The following is a 21526-nucleotide window of genomic DNA, read 5'->3' on the forward strand; positions in this document are numbered from 1 at the left end:
CCCCTGTCAGTTAGGTTTTCGAGACTGTATTTCCCGATTCCCCACCAATGCCTGCCTGCTTGCCTGCCTGCCTGCACTTCAATGCCAATCAGAAGGGGGGTTTTCATCCTTCTCGAATATGGAATTTCCTTGTCGAGTTTAGAGATAGCAGACCTAAAAATGGCTTGCAACCAAGCCATTCTGAAAAATGCCGCTAGCTACAGTGTGAATTTTGGGTCCGGCTCTGTACGACGAAGCTACTTTTGCGCACGTCGACATTCCTGAACCGCATCTAGACCCGCGTCCCACCCCCAAGCTGGCTAGTTTGGTTTCGTTGCTGTCAATTGATATCGCCCTGTCTGCTTTAGTTCACTAATCCCACCTGGTACTGCTTGTTCCGTGAAATGCCCGACTTTATATGGGACCTGTCTGCAGCTGCTCCATGGCATGTTGCTTTCTTATCTTCCGATCGTTTCTTCAATTTAAATACCTGACCTGTTTAACCGACTTGATTTTGATTTGATTTGATTTGATTTGATTTAAATCCCTTAAGCTGTTACAGAGCTAACAAGCTATCGACATACAGCCCCTCTCCCGATACCATCTTATAACTGCCTGAAAACATCTTCGGCAACGCAACCACGTCAATAAATAATACTCCCTCGTCCTGGAGAAGGAAGAATCCAATATAAGATATATAATCAGATCCTCCTAAGATCTCGAGCCGGGAAGCCCCGAATCTGCTCGACCGACTGACGTATTTAATATCGATATATCACAATTCCTTTTTGTTTCTTTTTATATTTCCAGTTGCTCCTACAGTACAATTCCATTCAAAATGGCTGCCGTTGCAAAACAACCGACAATTGCAGGCGGTGCCCTCACCGTGGAAGCCCTCCCTTCCAGCACGCTCACTCCTAACTTTTTTAACTCAATTTTCAATGACGGCATGAATCCGTTTGATGAATTCTTTGCCGGCTCACCTACTCCAGGTAACCTTGCCGCTCTATCTGCATCTACGCGGAAAGAACATCTTCATCCCGACAAGCCCAGACTCATCAGGGACGAAACTCTGCCTGCGATAAATACTAAACTCGATCAAACTCTTACACCCGAACAGTCACCAAAATCTTTAAATGCTACAGGCTCTTCACTTCTCTCACATCTAAGACTATCTCGTAGTCCGAGTCCGTTCGCTTTCGACTCGATTGCAACTACATTTCCTGATAGTCCTGTTTCATCGATAACACCCATCACTAGTCCGGAAGAACTAACACCGAACACCATCATGGCGAGGGAACAGTTCATCATTTCGACACCTGCCGAACATGTGGCTACTCGGAAGAACTCGAATATTCAAAACCTTGATAACTCACAGACCAATTTGAAAAGAAATCTGTCCTTGCCTCAGACTTGGAATTCGAATACTATGGGAGTCCCAATCACTGAACAAAGAACAGAGAGTATAAGAACAAGGAGACAAACCCTTCCCCGAGGTGTCGAATGCTTAGCGAAGCCCGCCACTAGGTCGAGGCAGAGATTGCTCTCGGATACACCAGCCACTACACCGTTTTCACGAATGGATGGAATCTTTGTTACTGAAAATATCCCATCGGCTGAGATCAAGGCAGAGCCTACTAGTCCTACAACGCCTAACTTTCAATTACTCAACTCTACAGCTGGCCGAAAGAGGAAGAAGTCATCCGTAGAAGTCGAAGACGACGGCGATGATGATCTTGATGGCAGACTCAATGAATCAGACAAGCGAGCGCGCTTCTTAGAGCGCAACCGAATTGCTGCCAGCAAGTGCCGAAAGAAGAAGAAGATCATGAACCAGCGTTTGGAGGAGAAGAGTCGACTTCTAGTCCAACAGAACCGATTTTTGAATGCTACTCTTGTGAAGTTGCGTGGCGACGTCCTAAGACTCAAGCAAATGGTACTGACCCACCACGGATGCGGGAACCCAGCAATTGAGCAATATCTGCAACATGAATCAGAAAAGTACCTGGTAGCAGACAGCGAAGAAGCCGCCAAGAAGAGGGAGGATGCTCGCCTAGCCAATAGCCTTGCGAAATCCGCCGGAATCAACGGAATCGTTAAAACGGATGAGAGCTTCCATACAAACATGGGTAGTAGCAGCTCTGCCTGGCTCAACGAGTTCCACAGCTTCCAGGAAGTCGAATCGGAGGTCCTGAAACAGTCACAGCTCCTCGACTTCAACGACGATGACTTCCAGAAGCTCCTTCTTGGTGACCAGCTCACCGTCCTTCACGACGACTTCGCGGCATCTCCACCTGCTTACGACTAGTTTGGTTTAACTTCCAGGCTGTTTTCAGGTACCACCATCACGCTATGTGGTATTGGACAAGGTCCTTGGTGGGGCTAAACACGGCAGAGAGATCTACCCCGCACTCAGTCGCCTAGCTACCTCTACCACATCAACGCAAAGTCGCTCGCTCGTATCGACATGCCCCTCCTACACCATAAGACCAACCATGCATTGGTCGACACCATCACCCTTCTTGCATATTGATTGGACAAACGCCTCTCGGATATTAAGGAAGTTTAACATTTAGTTGACAGGTTTTTCTTCTTCGTTTTCCTCTTTTTTTTCTTTTTCTTCCACCTCGCAAATTTCTTTTTTTTTTTTTCCCCTTCTCTCCCCTCCTCGCTTCACTTCTCCAAAATACATTTGGTCGTTATAAAATTTTAGTGATGATTTATTTGGCTGAAAGACAGAAAAAAGCCCTTTGGTTGATTTATCCATGTTCTTATCTGCTTTATCGAAAACTCATGGGTGGCTTGGTGTGTTCTTTCCTCCCTTCTTATTCAGTCTAGTATATCTTGTTTTTTGTTTTTTTGGCGCTGGCGGTATCGATATCTGGGAGTTTTCTTTTTCGGTGTGTTAAAAAACTTTGTATTTCTACTTAACGGACACCTTCTTCTTCTTCTTCTCTTTTGTTGGCAGGAAAAACTCGGGAGTTCCACACCCGGAGATACCATTTGGCTGTTACTTCTTTACTACTGTCTCCTTCCTTTCTGTTTTTATGCAGTTGCCTTTGCATTTGTTTCATTTTTATCACACTCGCCACCCCCCAACTGGTACGCTTGTCTATCTCTTCCCCTAAAGACGGGGGGGAGGGATAGGTCGAAGCTTCATTCAAAAACACTTGAAAATCAATCACACCTCGATAAATGGGGTATTGGACGAAACACTTTGGTCGACAATTTCTCTATTGCAATTGGATCTTTGGCAGAAAAAACAAACGAATATACGGAGATAACCACATTAACTACTGATTCCCCTCTTCTTATTCTTTTTCTTTTCTTGAATTCACGTTTTATTCTTTTTTTTTTTTTTTCATTTCCTGCCTGCAGTGAATGCTTTGGAAGCCTTTTTATGCGGCGATCGGAATCCTTTCTGGTTCGGTTCCTTACTTTCCTTTCTAGTACACACATTTTGACGATGATTTACGATGGATTATGAACGATGTTCTCTTTTTTTTTGTATAATTTTTTTTATCTTAAATTTTTTTTTTTTTTTACGACATGAGATGAACCCCAGGAGAATTAGAACAAAAAGTCTGGGACCATGTGAAAGGGGATGATGAAAAAAATGAAAAAAAGATAAAAAACAGGAATTTCAAAGGGAAAAGAAAGATTATAGAGGGATAGCTTTAGCAAAACAAATGTGGATTAACTCAAAAAAATGAAACTTACAAAGATATTTTCATACTTCATTACTTTTTACTTTTCTCTCTACTACCAGTATGCATGTGCACGTGAACGTTATCTTTATAACTTTTTTTTTTTTTTGAAAAGAAAAACTTACTAACTAGCTTGTCCCGCACCCAGACCTGGAAGCTAGCTATAACTAAGATACTCGGTAGGTTTTTGAGAGATGTATTCGATTAGTATCTAGTACCTTTCGAATTACTTTTTTCTATATCTATTCAGTGTATACATGCATGTATATATTTCGTTTTTCCTTGGAAAGCGCAAACCTGTCATCCCTCTTTATCCGAAACATATATCCCCGGTTACCGTTTTAACGAAAATTTAATTTTCGTGTGCATGTGGCTGAAGATCACTAGTCATAGTCGATGGCAAGCTCAAAAGCCCCCGTTGACGCGGCTTTGGTAAGGCCAGACCTAGCTATACCTACTTACCTACTTAGCTAGCTAGGTTCCAAGCTCTTTTTTGGTGGGAGAATACTCGGGGCAAAAAGGGAAAAAAGGAAGTCTGATAAGCTTTTTTTTCCTTGCTTGTACAGGATCACGAAACGCTAGCACTTTCATACATTTTGACTTTTTTTTCCTTTCTAGATCTCTGGACCGGTTCTGGGTCTGGGTAGACGGCCGGCCGGCTAGGTTAAGCAGCTGATGCATGTATATGATGCGTATGGTGGTTAAAATCGATGGAAAACCCCGAGATAACACTAGTGATCTCTAGCTCATCATTGAACGGAGGTGTTCTCCGATCCTTCTTAAGCTTTGCACGGCTGTGCATGGGTCATACTTACTAAGCTTGGCTGCGAGTAGTGAAGATGTGATTTTATGTAAATATCATTGAATGTTAGGTATATCATCAATTGTATTTATCAATATTTATCAATTGGCATCTGTCTGTCCGTGTGGATTATTTTATATCGTGATAGTCGGGTGGTACAGATATTTATGCATTTCATACAATCTCGATATTTATTATGCAAACTCAATCGTGTAGAGGAAAGCTATAGCTCATTCGCCAGTAAACATCATATTGTATATAATCGTACATCGAACTGATCATAACATCTACAACCCCAGTGCTTGTATATATACAAACCCTATCGACATATAACAAAAGTAGGTACCTCCCTCCACATCTATATCTGACCTCTACTACGCCTCAACCTTCCACTCCACAATCCCATCAGCGCCCTCTTGAATCTTCCTCTGGAATACATCCTTCAACTTCTCTTTCACACCCAACTTATCATCCCATTGTTTCAAGACCGCCTTCTCCAACTCCCCGGCCGTCTTCCTCTCCCCTTTACCCAACATGACCTTAACCGCATCCTCCGACGGCAAACCCAACCATGCATGCGGATAATTCGAAAAATCGGTTTCTCTATGAACCGTAACCAAATCTAGTGCTGGAGCTCCATCCTCGATCTCAAGGTACTTCAGAGCCATCGCATCCGTTGACTCCTCAATACTAGCTGGTCTCCAAACAGGGGGTTGCTTAAACCCTTCTACAGGTTTTGCTAGTTGCTTTTCTACACCTTCGACAAAGTCAGGGTGGAGGCCGTGGTTCATGAACTTTCGGGCCATGTGGAATTCTCGCATGAAGGCTGTGTTGATAGTCCAGGCTGCACCGTAACGCATTTCGAGGAGGGTTACGCGGAGGGCTATGGGGGAACGGCTGCGGAGGGTGTTGATTGTTCTGTTCGCCCATTCTGAGTCTTCATCTCTAAGGGCTTGCATTATTTCATCGATGGTGTTGTAACGGAAGCATCTTTATATTTCCCAGGTGTTAGCCTTTTTATACACCCTTTTTTTATACAAGGTAAAATCATATGGAGGGGAGTGGCATACCGATCAATAGCCTCCCTCGTCTCTCCAGCAAGTTTGAATGGCTCGTTATGCGGTAATCCGGTCGTATACTCCTCGATCGTAGAATTTATATGCTCCAACCTCCATTGTAAATCATCATGGTCGTTGAACTCCAATTCCGCAAGTCTGTCCTGTAAATCCTGCAAACTCGAGGAATGGATATAATGCGTCGCCACACCGGCCCAATAGGCTTGTACGCCCTTAAGTCGTTCGCTGGTCAATGCCAAATAGGTACCTAGATATCCATCAAGACGAGGGAGGAAAAAACTAGCACCGACGTCCGGGAAGAAACCGATGGTGGTTTCCGGCATGGAGAATAGTGTACGTTCTGTTGCGATTCTGAAGTGGCCGTGGAGGGAGAGACCGACACCACCACCCATGGTTATGCCGTCCATGAAGGCGACGTAGGGTTTTGTGTATTTGGCGATGAGGTTGTCGAGTTTGTATTCTAGGGCGAAGTAGTCGATTGAAGCTTGTTGACCTGCGGGTCCCATACGATTTTGTTCGGCGAGGACGGCGACGTCACCGCCGGCGCAGAATGCACGGTCTCCGGTGCCTTTGATGACTACTACGTTTGCCATTTGAGATTTTTGCCATTCCTGTTTTATTCAATATCATCATTGAGGTTAGCTGGGTAAAAATGAAATGGGGGATTTGGGATGGTGAAGGTGAAGAGGTGCCGTACGAGTAATCTAGGCAGTATCTTGCCAGCCATGGATGCACTAAGAGCATTGAGCTTCTGGGGTCTATTGAGAGTGATTGTTCTAACACCCTTTATGGAATCGAAGAGGACATCGTCTTCTGTATTCTCTGTTTCAGCAGGAGCTGTAGCAGTGGCAGCCGTCGATTGGGAACGGGAAGTCTGTGATTTTGAACACCAAAGCACTTAGTATTTCGGACCGCAAGGTCAGAGGATATTGAAGTAGAAATACCTGCGCCATAGCATTCACTCCGATTCTCGCGCGGAGGGGCATCGCAATCGTCGATCTCGCGTGCGAAGAAATTGATAGAGCCCGGCTTGCGGTGCGTGCCGTGCAGAACTGTCGTAGGACCATGCCCGGTTTTTATTTTTTTTTTTTTTTGAAAAGGATCCAGTAGCCGGCTTGGAAGGTTAGGGATTGGTAGAAGGGAGAGTGCGTGGGAAGGGGTGGTGTATGTACAATTGGAGCGGGTGGATGGTGTGGGGCGGGCTTTGGTGGGGGATCCGAGGTTGAGGGTTGGAAAGGTTGAAGTTCTAGAAGCGGAATTTTGGTGTGAAACGACGATAGCCGAAAGTTTACATCATACGAGCTGCAGGGTTTCAACCGATTGGCTGCATGGGCACCATGGCCTCAAATGAATTCACAATTTATTTACACATTCAATGAGGGTATTCGAGTTAAGCATCATTGTCTTTGGATTCTGTCAAATTCAGTGGTATACTGGCTGTAAAAGTATATGAGGGGAACCAAAAAAAAAAAAAAAAGTGATTGTGTATCAAAAGTGTCTATTGGAACGATCGTAGAACCCCTGCATGTACATAATATATCAAAATTAATATAGGTAAGTATGTGAGTATCTAATCTCTCGACGGGGATGGCAACGACACGTGCTGGTCTGGAAGCCAAAAGGACTATAGGAGTAGTTGGTTAGCTATAAAAATATCAAGAGAATAAGGATACCAGTAGGATGAACTCACGACTTCCTTGTGCGCCGTCGCAAAGATATGATTTCTCGGATTGAAGGCCACTACACTAGCCGGTCCTTTCGGACTCTCCAACTCCATGAATGGCATCAAATTCCTATCCTTATCCAGTTTTCTCATGCTCAAATCCCACATGGCCAGTCCCTTATCCTGGCCACCGACGACGAATCCAGCATCGGGCGAAAAACAAACGTCTCCGCTCGCCTTCAACATATCCCACTTCCCATCTCTGCCTACAGGTGTCGGACCCTTCCGTTGGAGTCTACACTTTATTTCACCTTTGAAACTGTCAATGATGTAGTGGACCTTGGCGTTAGTACCGATCATGATTAGACGGCCGTCGTTACTAAATTCGACCTTCGTCCATTCAGGCATCATGGGAGGGTAGCTGAATTGCTTGAGGTATTCGTCGTCTAAGATTGGAAACATGGCGAAAGGTTCTTTATCGAACATTCGGATATCGTAGAGGAAGAGATGGGAATGGTGGTGCGAGGCGACAGCGAATGAGACGCCGGTTGGGTCATGGGCGATCTGGGCAGGAGCATCGATGTTGAGGCAACCGGCACAGTTTGAGGATCGCAGGTCCCAGAAGCGAACGGTGTTATCGAGCGATGAAGAGAGAAAGAGGTCATTTAAGGGCGAGATCTCAAGGTTATTGACAGGCTGCTTGTGACCTCTGAAATATCGGATGAAAGAATTGTCATGCAGGGAAAGGTAGCGTATTGTGTCTGTATCATCATCATCGTCACCACCATTAATCAGCCTATTTCCAACCGAATCTCAAAAAGGAAGAAAGAAAGAAATAACAAAGACAAGAAGAGATATACAAAAGGCATACCATCCTGCTTGGTACTGGCATAGATGCAATTTGTGTGATTATGGGTGAACTTGGCGAGGTGGACGCCGTACTTCTTGCTGAAGAGTTCCTTTGAGTGTTTCCCTAGCTTGCAATCGTACAGCTGGATGGACTCATCATCACAGGCAGCCAGCAACCACTCTCCCGTATCGTCGAAGTCGAGTGATGTGATGACAGAGTTCGGAGAAGAATTACGAAGAGACTTTGCAGGACGATAGGACTGGATCACGTCGGCGAGGCGTTTTGCAGAGGGTTGAGCGGTGGAGGAATACATGTCTGGGTTTCTTTGGATGTCGCGCTAACTTGCAATTCCGACGCTTCGAGTTTGTATTGCAATCCAGACAACCTCCACGCCAAGCAGCGCTCCAAGCATCCCCAGCACCAAGCATCCCAAGCATCCCAAGCACATCCACCTTCCATGCAGGACATCGGTACATCTCGAACCCCCAATTACTCAGCTGCTCAAGGCTCAAGAATATGCCCCACAGGTATGATATCGGGGGGTTTTGATTGGTGATTATAGAGCTACAGTCTGTGTATGGAAGTATGTACTTACATACATAAGTTTGTGCTAGTATGTTCGAATCACTTTCTTCTTCATTCCGATCTCGGATTCGATTGCTACCTTGAATGAAGAGTATAGGATAGACTCGGATATCGATTTAACGATAACCCCACCGCGGAATGGAGATCTATCGCATCTCGCAACCTTCTTGAGCATCGCCATCGCATATTCCACCGAAAATTCGGAATAGCGAAGTCTCATCGAACCCGGAGCAAGTTAAGCTCGTACCGCTTGCCGCAGGGGTACCTGCCCGGTCGGTTTTTCCCTGCTTAAATTAAAACGAGAGAAGATTCTGGTTTAGTTTCGAGTAAAGGTACCCGCATTTACCCGTGCTACTCCTTCAAAGAGGTCGTGTCCGGTTCGGCCAAATTTGTAAAACCTTTGGACTGTTTAGTTCAACCACTTTATTTCGTTCCTGCGGAATATTGATGTAATGTAATCTTCCTCGGAACCGCGGTGCTCATGACGATGATGCAGATTGGCTGGCTTTAAACTATGACCTCGAAGTTTCCTTTTCCTTTTCCTTTGTGACTTAGCGAGCTCAAAAATGCTCCAAATCTGCGACAGCTCTTAAAATACTCAGCGGCGACAGTGTCCTTATATATAAACACTTTCTACCTTCTAACTCAAGACAAAAATAATATTGACAACAGGGCAAACCCAAAAGATTTTTTCTTCATCCTCTTCATCCTCTCCTCTATCTTCATTACCGACATATCGCTGCCACAATCGCGGTCGCAAGAGGGATATCGTTAGTAGGCTTCGAGGGGTTGCACTGTCGCCATGCCGCAGACGACAATTGGTGGATTCATTGCCGGCGGGCTGGCTGCCTGTGGTGCCGTTACGGTTACAAATCCCTTCGAGGTCGTCAAGACAAGGTAGAATCCTTTTTTCTTCTTCCTTCGATTCGTAATGCGCATATTCCTCCAACAATCCTCCAGAGATCCGGATGGAATATAGTACTGTTTAGTTCGCAAATTTCCACAGTATATTGCCGTTGCGGTTCGCTGACAGCTCGGCATCAATCGTATCTAAAGGTTACAGCTTCAGGGCGAACTAGCATCGAGAGCACACGTTAAGAAGATCTACACCGGTATCTTTCAGGCACTTCATCTTATCTATAAGACTGAGGGGGTGCGGGGCACTCAGAAGGGACTCGGTTGTGCTGTATGCCTCCCCGCCCCCACCATAAAATATATAAAATAGAAGGAGAAGAAGTTTTCTAATTGGAATTGTAGTATATCTACCAGATTCTCCTCAACGGTACGCCTCCGACGATGTGCACAATATTGTCATCCCGTTATATGTTATTGGAACATCAAGTGCTGACTTAGAACACCATATAGGCTGCCGTCTCGGTTTCTACGAACCAATCCGCTCCACGGCCACACGCCTCTTCACCGGCGACTCCAGGCACCAAATCCCTTATATCAATGTTTTCGCTGGTGCAACATCCGGTATAATCGGTGGAATCGCGGGATCTCCGTTTTTCCTCTTCAAAACCCGTTTACAATCCTACTCTCCCGCCTTCCCAGTCGGTACTCAGCACCCTTACAAAAACTTCGTTGAAGCAGGTAGAACAATATATTCTGCCGAAGGGTTTAAAGGATTATACCGTGGTGTCACCAGTGCCATTGTCAGGACTGGTGCCGGGAGCAGTGTTCAATTGCCTACATACTTTTTCGCGAAAAGACAGATAGAAAAGTATGGGTTACTAGAAGAAGGGCCGCTGAAACATATTGCCGCTAGTAGTTGTAGTGGCGTGGCGGTTTGTATCGTTATGCATCCGCCGGATACCGTCATGTCGAGGATGTATAACCAGAATGGGAATTTGTACTCGAGTTTGGCGGATTGTTTTGTCAAGACTATTAAGACTGAGGGAGTGTTTGCACTTTACAAGGTATGTTGCCGTATTACTGAACGATATATGGACTTATTAGCTAACATGTTATAATTACAGGGTGTCACGGCTCATTTGGCCAGGATATTACCGCATACGGTCCTGACCTTGTCGTTAGCAGAGCAAACTAACAAGCTTATCGAGTCTATCGAGAGGAGGGTATTATAATGACCAAAGTCTTCATATACTTTTTTTTTAAGCTTGGGAAGCTACTTTTTAATTTCGGGGTTTTATTTCCAGAGAGTACATATTATTACTGGTATCTACCTGTAAATAAATGATCCGAAGTCTGATACTTTAACCGGTAAAGTTTTTTGATTCGGAGTGAAAGCGATGGGGTTTAATATTTTACGGTGGAAATTAAACTAGCATTGAGTCTCCTTTATGTTTAGGAGCTCCATGATGCCTCCGGCTCAGAGTTATCCCCAGGCATCGGTTTTTTTTCTTGGCCGAAGAGTACTAGTATATTCACTATTAGACAATAGAAATAGAATGGTTTACTTTTTCCAACCATATGTAGCTGCCAATCTACCCTTGAGATGTTCTGCAGCTGTGATTATTTTCCCTTGGGATTCTGCTTCCATTGCACCTCGTTTTTTACCTCTCTCTTGAAGGAATGTACTGGGTACCGGCACAAGAAGCGCCGTATCAACGGGATGACAGAAGAATGCCATCGAGTACCTATCTTCTCCGCTAATGCTTGCGGTGGGTGGTACTACTACCCGGTGAACTGTACTCCTGAGATACCCACCGGTCCAGTATGCTAGGTTGCAACCAGTTAGCTCTATATTAATGATCGAAGAATGTTCAAAGAGGAACGTACACAATAAATCACCGATGTTAACCAAAATCGGTGGTGGACGGGACGTATCCACGGACTCTGGATGAACCGGAACTGGTTGCCATCCTTTCGATAGAATCTCCAATCCTTCCTGCCCTGGTCTTTGGAAAAGAAGTGTTATACTTCCATAGTCTGAATGGGCACCTGCTCGGATATCTTTTCCTGGGACGTAATTTGCGTCGGAGGGGATGATGGGGTACTAACATCGCCGCCACTTGCCGGTCAATATATATCAAATAAAACTAACCAAAGGAATGGGAAGCACAAACGTGTAATAATCGTAATATGCTCCCAGAAGGACCAGATTGATCATGTCGTGATGAGAACCAGTCTTTACCGCCTGCTTCTTCATCTATTTTTAAACCCATGGCGAATAGCTGAAGGAGGCGGACGCATAGGTTATGGCATGATGTGAAGAAATCGTTAAGGGTTGATTCATCTGCGACTAGAGAATCTGGGAGAGGTTGTTGGGCGTGACCATCTTTGAATTCGCCAAAATTAAGAGCTCTACATGTTATATAAGTTATTTAGCCAAATATCCAATTCGATATTTTGAGGGTTAGATGGGATATCGATGGACGGCCGTACTCTTTGAAGTCTCCTCGCTATGGAGTGATGTTAGTATCGCATGCTAGTTACCGCGCAATCTAGACGATTAGATAGAACAAAACAACTTACTGATTGGTTCTCCGGATCTAAAGTCTCGGAGAGCATAGAACTCCATCCTTTATTCTATACATATTCCATTTCATACCTTTAATTACAACTCTAGTTTCGAGACAGACATGCATATTATGTTGCTGGACGGGGGAGAAGGATGTTTAACATACGTTTTCCGATATCGCGCACTTCTCCTTCTCCGCTCTTGGAGAACTAAAGAACTTCTTCGACTAAAAATATATTAAACACCACTATTAAAACCGGTTCCCTGGAATGCTTCGAAAAGAGTAATGCATTTTACAAGTTTTGCCACTATGCAATGGAGAGAGATTTGATATTATATGATCATACCAACTGGAACATGTGTTGCACACTGTTGTAATCGATGTTCGTGCTTTCGAGCTCGACAAAGATGAACCCGAACGTGGCTGCCGCATCAACTAGGCGGTCTGCCGTTTCAATGTCGATTTGGGAAACATTGATGACGGGGATTTGAGCTGTCGCTGGAGTTGGTTCTGCGGTAGACATAGTTTGAGACAAGGTATTATAGCTATAGTATAGATGATTTCGTTTGTTTGTAGGGCAATACGATACAGATTGAAGGTTATTTTATAGGCACATACGACCTTATCGGTGAAAATACAGCGCTAGAACCGGGATTCGATATCAAGGAGATTAATGGATTGGGAAGGTTGTAAGACAGTTTATACGATTAACTTGATATTGATACACCCGGTACCCGATACATATACATGTATACTAGAGAGCTATCCATAATCGAATCAAGATGCGCATGCCCAATGCAATGATATCGACATATCGATATCCCTGCTATTCGCTATTCGCTACCTTAGCTTAGCTAAACTTTATGAGTGTCCTATACGGGAGGCACTAAAAATAGGAGGAACGTTGCAGTTTATCGTGTTGAAACGTGCACGTTGTGTGGTTTGCAGGTTGTAAGTACCAATTTGTGGCGGATTGGCATTGACCGAAGCTGGGCTGCCATCCGTCTGGTCTGTCTGTGGGGATGTTGTGACCTTCATTCGACATTCACCTTCAACCTTCAACCTTCAACCTCCACCTTCCTCGAAGACATCCTATCGACTACCCATCATCATCGGCATCATCGGCACCATCCGGGGGTTTACTGTTTCTTCCAATCTTCCTAATAGCCTTATTTTTTCTCTTTCTTGTTTCTATCCCTTCCTGTAATACTAACCACCTTATATACCATAGCGACGTGCTAGCTTCGTCTTTAAACTTAAACAGCGCCCTCCCTCAACCGCTTCAACAACCACAAAAATGCCTGCGCCGGGACCACCAAGGACCGTAACTCCCCTTTCGATAGGTGGATCAAGTAAGCACATCTTCAAATAGAGCTTCTAAAAGCCATACCCCCCAATGACATATCTAACTTCTTCCCCCCTCCTTTACAGTCCGAAACTTCGATGCCTGGTCTAGTAACCGCCTCCAAACCCTCCCAATATCCGTCCTCAAAGATGCAGTCGTCGGAATCGACGCTGGAAACTATTTAAAGAAGATAATTGATGGCCCCGGCACGAAAGAACCCCTCGTTCCGGCCCTCGGCGGGTTTCCATTCAGTCTTAAAAACAAAATCGAAGATGACCTCTCACAATGGCACCAGGCCGGTATCAAACCATTATTTGTTTTCAGTGGCATCCAATTCCTCAGAACCGACAAGGCATCGTCGACATCCGAGGTAGCTGCTAAGAACCGCAGCGTGGCCTGGCAGCTTTATGATATTGGACACGCGACTCAGGCCGTTGAGGCGTTTGGCGACTCTGGTTCTCTACAACCCGTCGAGGTATATAGGTTCCTAAGGCAGATCCTCGTCGAGAATAATGTAGAATTCCAGGTCGCGCCTTATGCTGCTTGGGCGCAACTTGTGTATCTCGAACGCCACCCAAAGCAATTCATCGATGCCATCTTCGGCCCTGCTGAAGTATTCTTCTACGATGTCGATAAGGTCATCACGGGATTTAGCTTCGCGCGTAACTCATTTTCGTGTCTCAACAAAAAGGCCATCATGCAGGACCTAGGAGGACTCAATCACGAACAATTCATCGATGCCTGCATCCTCTCCGGGTTCGATTTCTGTCCCACACTACCCATCCTCGAGAAGCAAAACTCGTCTTTGTTCAAGACTTGCCTGGATTTCCTTAAGACATGCCGCAGCGCCACTGGTATAGTAAACCAGTACAGCGAATCGCCGGCGATCAAGGACTCCGGTTACCTCGACAAATATAGACGAGCAAGGCTAGCTATCAAGCACCAACCCATTCTTACTGATGAAGGTTACATTGAGCCGATGAGCATTGATGATGCTCCAGGTGATATGCATGAATTCATGGGCAACCGCCTCCCAGAAGAAGTTTACTTCTACCTCTCCCGTGGCGTTATTGGGTCTTCCGTCCTCGATATGATCGTTAGCGGCGAGCTGCATGAGCTCCCACCTCTCGATGCCGGAGAAAATGAGTCCTACAGAGTATTTCTAGAAGGCCTACAAACCGTGCGCGCCCAATCCCTCGCCCTCCTTTCCCAACCCCTCCAACACTGGTGGAACAGCAGAAAGATCTCTGTTATCTACTGGTACGACAAGCCGAATCCCCGACTAGTACAATACAAGGACCTCAGCGCCGGCCTTTACGAATCTACTAGCTCGTGGAATGTTAAGGAAAGCGTCTTTGCATCTGCATTGGCCGCAAACCCCGGAAATTCGTTGCTAGGATTCGCTATTACAGGCTTGAGTAATAGAGATCTGGCTGCGAAAACATACACCACAAAGTCAAACGAGAATCTTCTAAAGACAACCAATGAGGTGATTCTGAATGTATTCTGGAGGACCCTTCGTCTTCGTGAATTTATCGACAAGGATCACCTCCTTACTCCATGGGGTAAAGTACTTTCGGCAGCGCTGGGTACCCTTGATCACAACGACGAGCTTGAAGAAGCTTGCTACCTTGGTATCGAGTTACTCAAAGCCAAGATGCTCCGCGCAGATCCGAATACACTTAACCAATACTCCGGCCGTGACGCGGATAGGCGATATTGCAGCTTGATCTCCCGCGTCGCCTCCCTTGGAAAACTGAGGCACAACAGCATCGGGTACACCGGCCCATTGAGCAGAACCCTCCTAACCTATAACTCAATAATCAGACTGATGTCCAAGAACCTCGAGAACTTGATGCAAATGGTTCTAACGTCACTATTGATGAACGGGGACGCTGATAGGAATGATAGAAGCGATTGGAAGCAGATCGGGCTGGCTATCCCATTTGTGGAGGATGTTAATGCTGGACTGGGGATTGCAGTTAAGACTTACCTGGACGAATTGACGAATACGGAAGATCCGACGAGTTACGAGACACGATTGAAGATCCAGAAGGAACAATTGATTCCACAGATGTTCGTACAAAGTGTGGATGTCATGGAGGATGTTGGTAAGGCGTTTAGGTTGTGGGATGCTGTAAGTTTCTTTTCCCCATTCCTAATTTTGTTAAAATATGGAGGATCTTAACTAACCCTTATGATTCGGTAGATTATGTCGGGCATTAAGGCTGCACCTGAGGGTTTGATTCAGGACGCTCCGAAGTTTGCAGAGGCGGACGCTTGGTTGAAGGCTAGACGGCCTGTATCGTGAGCAGTTGCATTGCGGCCTACTCACACTTAGTTATCTCTCTCTCTCCCCCTCCCTCTCCCCCCCTCCTCCTCTATTTTCCTTTCTTTGTTTTACTTATTATTATTCAACTACCTGGGCGTTATCAATACGGATTCTTTCGAAGTACTCTACTATAACTCGGAAAGATCAAGGCGGTGGGATGTGGCAAACGTGGGTGTGAGTTCTGCCAGAACAATCAGTTGACCTAGTTTTAACTTGCGAGACCATGAAAAAAACCAACCAACTAAGAGCTGAAAGGGAAAAATAAAAGAACTGAAATTAATTATATTATCAAAATCATAAAACATCGAATCCTGGGAGTTGAATTCTAGATACTCGACTGTAAAATATAAGACTAGGTCTAGTATCTGTGTAGGCAGGTAGTACTAACCCCCCCAAAGACAATATACATCTTGATGTAATATATATATTTCTTTCGTAAAGCTATTGATATCGGGGAACTTTAATGGGTATGTGAGACTCGAAGTCACTGCATGCATAAGTGATTGAACTTGATAACATACTCTTCCTCTCGATTACAACGCCTACGATAGGTAACATTCCACCTATGAAGTATTATATTAATTATTATACTATTCCATGAAGTATTAGAGATATAGGATGGAAGTACACACATATATCCCAGAATCAAAGAAGATAACAAAACTAGCTACTTACTTAGCTAACGTTAACTGGTAACCTGCAAGCCCCATCCCATAATGATTAATTTTATAATTTGATATCATAACATGCTCCCAGACCGTATGTAGGTCAGTACATACACACATACATACACACATATGCCATGTTCAATATCCAAAAACTGTCGTTCCTCATACGCGTATATACGAAAAGCCATATAAAACGATCCAGCCAAAAAAAAGACTTCAGAAAGAAAGAAAAAAAGGGTACTACCGAAAACCCCCCTCGTCTTGAATTAACGCCTCTCTCTCCTTCAAATCGTGCTTCGTTAGGTAATAAAAATGCTATAAAAACTGAAAACAAGGGGGGGGGGGACATAACATAGGTGAATTAAAAAAAAAGGGAATTATATATACGAAAAATTATAATTAACCCCAGACGACGATACTCGACAGCTAAGGGAACATTCCGTAATGCGTACCCACTGACAAGATATCTTCGAACAAAAAATCTCGAATATAGGTCGCTAATACGCACTTGACAAAAAAGAAATTACAAAAGGAAAGGAGAAGGAAAGAAAAGAAGAAAAAAAAAGGGAGGACTCTGCGAGATGAAACCTGCATAAAAAAAAGCCTTTGACGTTTCCTCGCATCTATCGATACCAAAAGCTCCCAGCTGCAAGCCAAGATTTCCAAGGAAGAAAAGAAAAGAAAACAGACAGAACAAAAAACCACTCAGCCTGCAGCCCACAGAAGCATCATGCATTGCATTTCATTAATTCCTGTCGAAGATATATTAAAGAGACTAGAACTTTTGTTGATTCATAATCAAACTGGTAACTCGGTGAAATCGTTTTCATTGCTTTTTGTTGAAGCTGTTCATTGGGAAAGAAAGGGATATGGCCGGACATTTTCTTGCAGAATTGGCTCATCGAATGGATGTAGGTCATGACTCTAGCATGGCGTATTGCAACTAAATGTTTGATATCAGAAAAATGACCACGATCACGCAATTAACAGCTAGTATCACGCAATCGTTGAAGCTTTGATGCGATTGGATAATAGCGAGAAGCAGGAGAGGAGATGCTCAGAAGACCACTTACTTTGCGCAGACAAGTCTAGCTTCTCCCCGTCGATTCGACTTCTTCGCCCTGAAAGATGTTCCTCCACATCTATTTCCCCCTAGTTAGCCACCCCCGAACTTCCCCCAGGACTCCGGATAGAAACATCGATCCTCACCTCTTGCACTTCAGCGCCTCGTCATTATCACTCTCACTGCTGAATCCATCATCCGTATTATCTGCCGAACTGATAATAGAGGGCCGGCGGTCTGATCCGTCTGCCATCAGGTATCCCACGGAGGTACTCGGGGCCGCTGCCAAATTATAGAACGCCAACGATCTCCCACTCTCCTGCAGCATTAAATCTGCGGGATCGTTTGAGATTGTTTTCGCCAAAGGGCTAGTCATGGATGGCAAATGATCTTTGGCCAGCTTCCCGCGCATATTCAAATTACTACTTGAAATCGAGTTAATCGACGTAGCTCGTGACCTTGTCGCCACAGGCCCATTTCCATTTCCAGAGACTACTTCCGAAACAGCAATCTTGGGTATAACATTCGAGGAAGCAGTACCGAAACTTTGGGTTGACATGGTGGATATACTTTTCTTCGGTGATAAACTTCTGTTTCTGGACGATACGACGCTGGTATCCTTATCATCTGTTGACTCCCTTGTGGCAGCGGAATCACGACCTGCAGACTCCCGACCGCCTTGCATTGAGGTTCTTCCAATCCTTGAGTCGTAGCTATACTGACTCTGCACGCTGTTCCTCCATGATAGGATGCTATCACGAGGGTTATGGGTTGAAAATTGACCTGATACACGTTTGTTCCCTCCGCTACCAAACATCTGAACTTTCTTCGAAAAGGTCGAGGATGTTTCCCAGGACTCGTTCTTTCTTTTGATATGTGCACAGTCCTGCCTGAAAACCTTAATCTTGCCATTGTAGTCTGCAGTTACGATAATATTTCCGTCCAGGTGGAGGGAACGAGCGACATATGCAGGTGATTCCTCGGCTGGTTTGGACTTGGAGGCCTTTATTCTTTCGGATATGTATGCGTTGGGATCACGCCCGATTTTCGCCGAGGTTTCAGGTGCTCTGACTGGTGATTTGATAGATGAAGTGAATGATTCAGAACGGCTGATTAATGTGACAGGAGGAGGGTTGCAGAGATCATAGATTGGATCCCCAGAATGGCCGAGCAATTGACGAGTCTTCGTAGGTGCGATTAAGGCACATGTGACGATCGAGTTATGTGCTTCGAAGTACTCGACTGGGATCTTGGTTTTTTTCTCGCCAATCCCAGCGTGAACGTCCCAAATATAGACTTTACGGTCTTCGCTGCCGCAAATAATATACTTCATATCATCGCTGAAAGTTGCATGTATCTGGCTGCATGTATTCTCATTTCCGCGGAACTTGATTTCAAGGCTTTTGTCGCGGAAGTTATACATTCGGACTCGAGAATCGTTGCTTGTGATGAGAAGCTTGATCTCCCCGCCATTGGGATCATCTGGGGGGTAATTGAGGGCTTCAATGCCTGTGATCTTGCTACCTCTGGCGTTTCTTCCATGTGAAGAACGAACGTGAACTTGTGTGTGATACCGTAGTCCTTCGGTTTCGTAGAATATACAAAGTCCAGACAGACAGCCCGCAATGGCGTGCTTTCCATCGGGTGTAAAGGCTACGGCAGTAATCAGGTCAGGCAGCTCCACGGAGAAAGCCACACTCTTGTCTGGAATACTCCACAATCGTAATTTGGAATCCAATGAACCTGCAAGGAAGAACCTATCATCTTTTGGATGAAACAGAATTGATGTGACAAAGTCAGAGTGTTGGAAAGCGCATAGGCATTCCGCCCTGCTGACGTGCCACAGCCGCACAGTCTTGTCCATTGACGAGGACAGCAGGAAATTATTCTTACTCCAGCTAAGGTCAAGGATGTCCGCTGTATGGCCAGTATATTCTCTCAGAGGCTCCGCGCGGAAGACTGGGGCGTTCAAGCGGACACCCCCACTGTTGCCCCCATCGAATCCCTGCGTATTCTCCTCTTCTTCATGTTCCCTACGATCATCTTCGGAACATAGAACCTCCCACACAGTTACAATCTTATCCTGCCCGGCCACTGCAAGGTATTTTCCGTCCTTACTGAATTTCATGGACCATATAGCACCGCTCTTATGCTTCGCCATGGGTATCGATGGTAATGTCGGTGCCGATCCATTCTCCCCTTCCCCGACGACATTCCTTGCATCTTTTATCGGATTGGGGTTCTTGAACAACTCCTGTGCGAGGAAAACGTGATTAAAGTCTTTGGTATGCTTGTTGTGCGAGCGTATACGGATGTACTTTGGAGGAGGCGGGAACTTCGGTGTGAAGCCGATAGGTTGAGAAAATACAGCTGCATCGAGCCCTTCAGTTCGCTGCTCAATGACTGATTCACTATCATCTTCTTCGTTGACTGTAGGTTCTTTTCGTTTGCCACCTCCAATGAAACGGCTGAGGAACGATACTCCTTTCCTGTGAATGAAAATGGATGTTAGCTTATCGAGGAGGATTAACAAAAAAAGAAAGAAAGAAAGGATGCTGTGCGACGACAGAAATATGCACTTATGCACGGAACATACTTCTTGTCCTTGCTTCCCATTTGCAGAGATGGTAAGTTCAAGTCCATCTTTCGAACAGGAGGCGTGGCTGTCCCACTACCCTTGAACGAGTTCGCTGAGTCCTCGCCAAGAGATCCATGGGTGCTATCATTGGTATCCTGACGTCGTAACCTCTGTTGGTACGTAAACTGGCTCCCTGTTCTTTTTAAGATATGCTGCGATAAAGGGTCGATGGCGATATCGTTGAAGGGCTTGTCTTGAGGTCTGGGTGATAGTCTATTCGAATTGGGCGAGTTCAGAGAGTCGGTTGTTTGGCGTGAAAGATCACTGGTTTGGAGGGTGGGACGCGATACAACTGAACCAGAGCGTGTGGATGTGACAGGCGGTACTTCGACTTCAACTAAAGACAGCACAGTTATGCCGGAGAAATTATAACAAATAAGCAACCTTAGCCAAAAAAGCACGTATACGTATACGATATATATCGCCCGTGTGGATCTTCAGGCCTGGCTTTCTTTCTTTCTTTCTTTCTTTCTTTCTTTCTTTCCCGCACCGTCAAGCCTGGATAAAATCGCAAAAAGTCTTGGGATTCATGGAATCGACTGGCCGAGAGGCTTAGACGAGACCTGGTGGAGGGGCAGCTGCCTTACCTTCGGCTGCGTCGGATTCACTCTGGGTAGGTCGAATGTCTTCCTGAAGCCTGTCAGTGTCGTCTGGCGCATCTGCGCTTGGGTTCCGCGCCCGAATTTTAGGTATAGATATCGACATTGGTGGTGAATTATCGAAATGGTTAGTGCCAGTCGCAGATTTCCCTTCGAGATGGTCAAATACGTCAAGACGTTTCCGATGGATCGAATCGAAACAATCACGAGGAATGGTCCCAAGGCACCGAAATTGGAAAGGGAAAAAAATAAAAATGATAACTGATCAAAGAAAGGGAATAAAAAAAATTAAATCAAAAAGGATAGAAATTCACAACTAGCGGATAAAATTTCTTCAAAGACGGATTAAAGTCGCAATCGGTCGAAGGGCTTGATTTCAATGGTGGGATGTGGGACCTCCTCCGGACCATGCTGGTGCCGTTGTCGATGCGATAGTAATATTACTGACAGTGTTAATGTTGATGTTGGGGCAATGAACTAAAATAATCCTTCGTATTCGAGGTTTCGCTGGCAAAATCCAGATGGGACACGACAGGTAAGTAAGTACCTAAGTACATACATGTACAGCGTGGAATTGTTCCGGAATCGACAAGCTCCGATGGTTAATGCAGGCTGATATACCCAGGTTACTACGGACGCACATACATACACCACCCAGGTTCGCGGTCGTGAAAGAGTTTGAGGTGAGATTGGTTGGTTGGTTGATGGTTGGTTGATCGATCGATGATGATTATCTTGGAGGTTTTGTATGATCAAAGAAAGTTGAGCTGAGTTGGAACTCAGAGAAAATATCA

At 45.1% G+C, this 21526-nt stretch overlaps 7 protein-coding genes across 7 annotated transcripts; 3 read left to right on the plus strand and 4 right to left on the minus strand.

The window, feature by feature from the left end:
• Window positions 1-817: 817 nt before the first annotated feature.
• AOL_s00054g434 (uncharacterized protein) lies at window positions 818-2287 on the plus strand (the record flags this gene model as incomplete). Its single annotated transcript, XM_011121750.1, has 1 exon — window positions 818-2287. One exon carries the CDS (start codon window positions 818-820, stop codon window positions 2285-2287), a length of 1470 nt encoding a protein of 489 aa, XP_011120052.1.
• Window positions 2288-4862: 2575 nt separating this feature from the next.
• AOL_s00054g435 (uncharacterized protein) lies at window positions 4863-6631 on the minus strand (the record flags this gene model as incomplete). The annotated part of the gene is made up of 4 exons (XM_011121751.1): window positions 4863-5478; window positions 5559-6175; window positions 6262-6438; window positions 6509-6631. The coding sequence occupies 4 exons, from the start codon at window positions 6629-6631 to the stop codon at window positions 4863-4865; spliced, it is 1533 nt and encodes a 510-aa protein (XP_011120053.1).
• A 503-nt stretch (window positions 6632-7134) lies between these two features.
• Window positions 7135-8390, minus strand: AOL_s00054g436 (uncharacterized protein; the record flags this gene model as incomplete). The annotated part of the gene is made up of 3 exons (XM_011121752.1): window positions 7135-7188; window positions 7255-7988; window positions 8099-8390. The coding sequence occupies 3 exons, from the start codon at window positions 8388-8390 to the stop codon at window positions 7135-7137; spliced, it is 1080 nt and encodes a 359-aa protein (XP_011120054.1).
• A 1074-nt stretch (window positions 8391-9464) lies between these two features.
• On the plus strand, window positions 9465-10749 carry AOL_s00054g437 (uncharacterized protein; the record flags this gene model as incomplete). The annotated part of the gene is made up of 5 exons (XM_011121753.1): window positions 9465-9559; window positions 9719-9848; window positions 9920-9944; window positions 10028-10581; window positions 10642-10749. 5 exons carry the CDS (start codon window positions 9465-9467, stop codon window positions 10747-10749), a joined length of 912 nt encoding a protein of 303 aa, XP_011120055.1.
• Window positions 10750-11078: 329 nt separating this feature from the next.
• On the minus strand, window positions 11079-12610 carry AOL_s00054g438 (uncharacterized protein; the record flags this gene model as incomplete). The annotated part of the gene is made up of 7 exons (XM_011121754.1): window positions 11079-11344; window positions 11405-11621; window positions 11692-11929; window positions 12011-12027; window positions 12101-12154; window positions 12253-12312; window positions 12434-12610. 7 exons carry the CDS (start codon window positions 12608-12610, stop codon window positions 11079-11081), a joined length of 1029 nt encoding a protein of 342 aa, XP_011120056.1.
• Window positions 12611-13384: 774 nt separating this feature from the next.
• AOL_s00054g439 (uncharacterized protein) lies at window positions 13385-15743 on the plus strand (the record flags this gene model as incomplete). The annotated part of the gene is made up of 3 exons (XM_011121755.1): window positions 13385-13439; window positions 13519-15569; window positions 15642-15743. The coding sequence occupies 3 exons, from the start codon at window positions 13385-13387 to the stop codon at window positions 15741-15743; spliced, it is 2208 nt and encodes a 735-aa protein (XP_011120057.1).
• Window positions 15744-17501: 1758 nt separating this feature from the next.
• On the minus strand, window positions 17502-20838 carry AOL_s00054g440 (uncharacterized protein; the record flags this gene model as incomplete). The annotated part of the gene is made up of 4 exons (XM_011121756.1): window positions 17502-17574; window positions 17642-19984; window positions 20092-20470; window positions 20721-20838. The coding sequence occupies 4 exons, from the start codon at window positions 20836-20838 to the stop codon at window positions 17502-17504; spliced, it is 2913 nt and encodes a 970-aa protein (XP_011120058.1).
• Window positions 20839-21526: the final 688 nt, after the last annotated feature.

This window comes from Orbilia oligospora, assembly GCF_000225545.1.
Source record: "Orbilia oligospora ATCC 24927 unplaced genomic scaffold scaffold00054, whole genome shotgun sequence".
NCBI lineage: Eukaryota > Fungi > Ascomycota > Orbiliomycetes > Orbiliales > Orbiliaceae > Orbilia > Orbilia oligospora.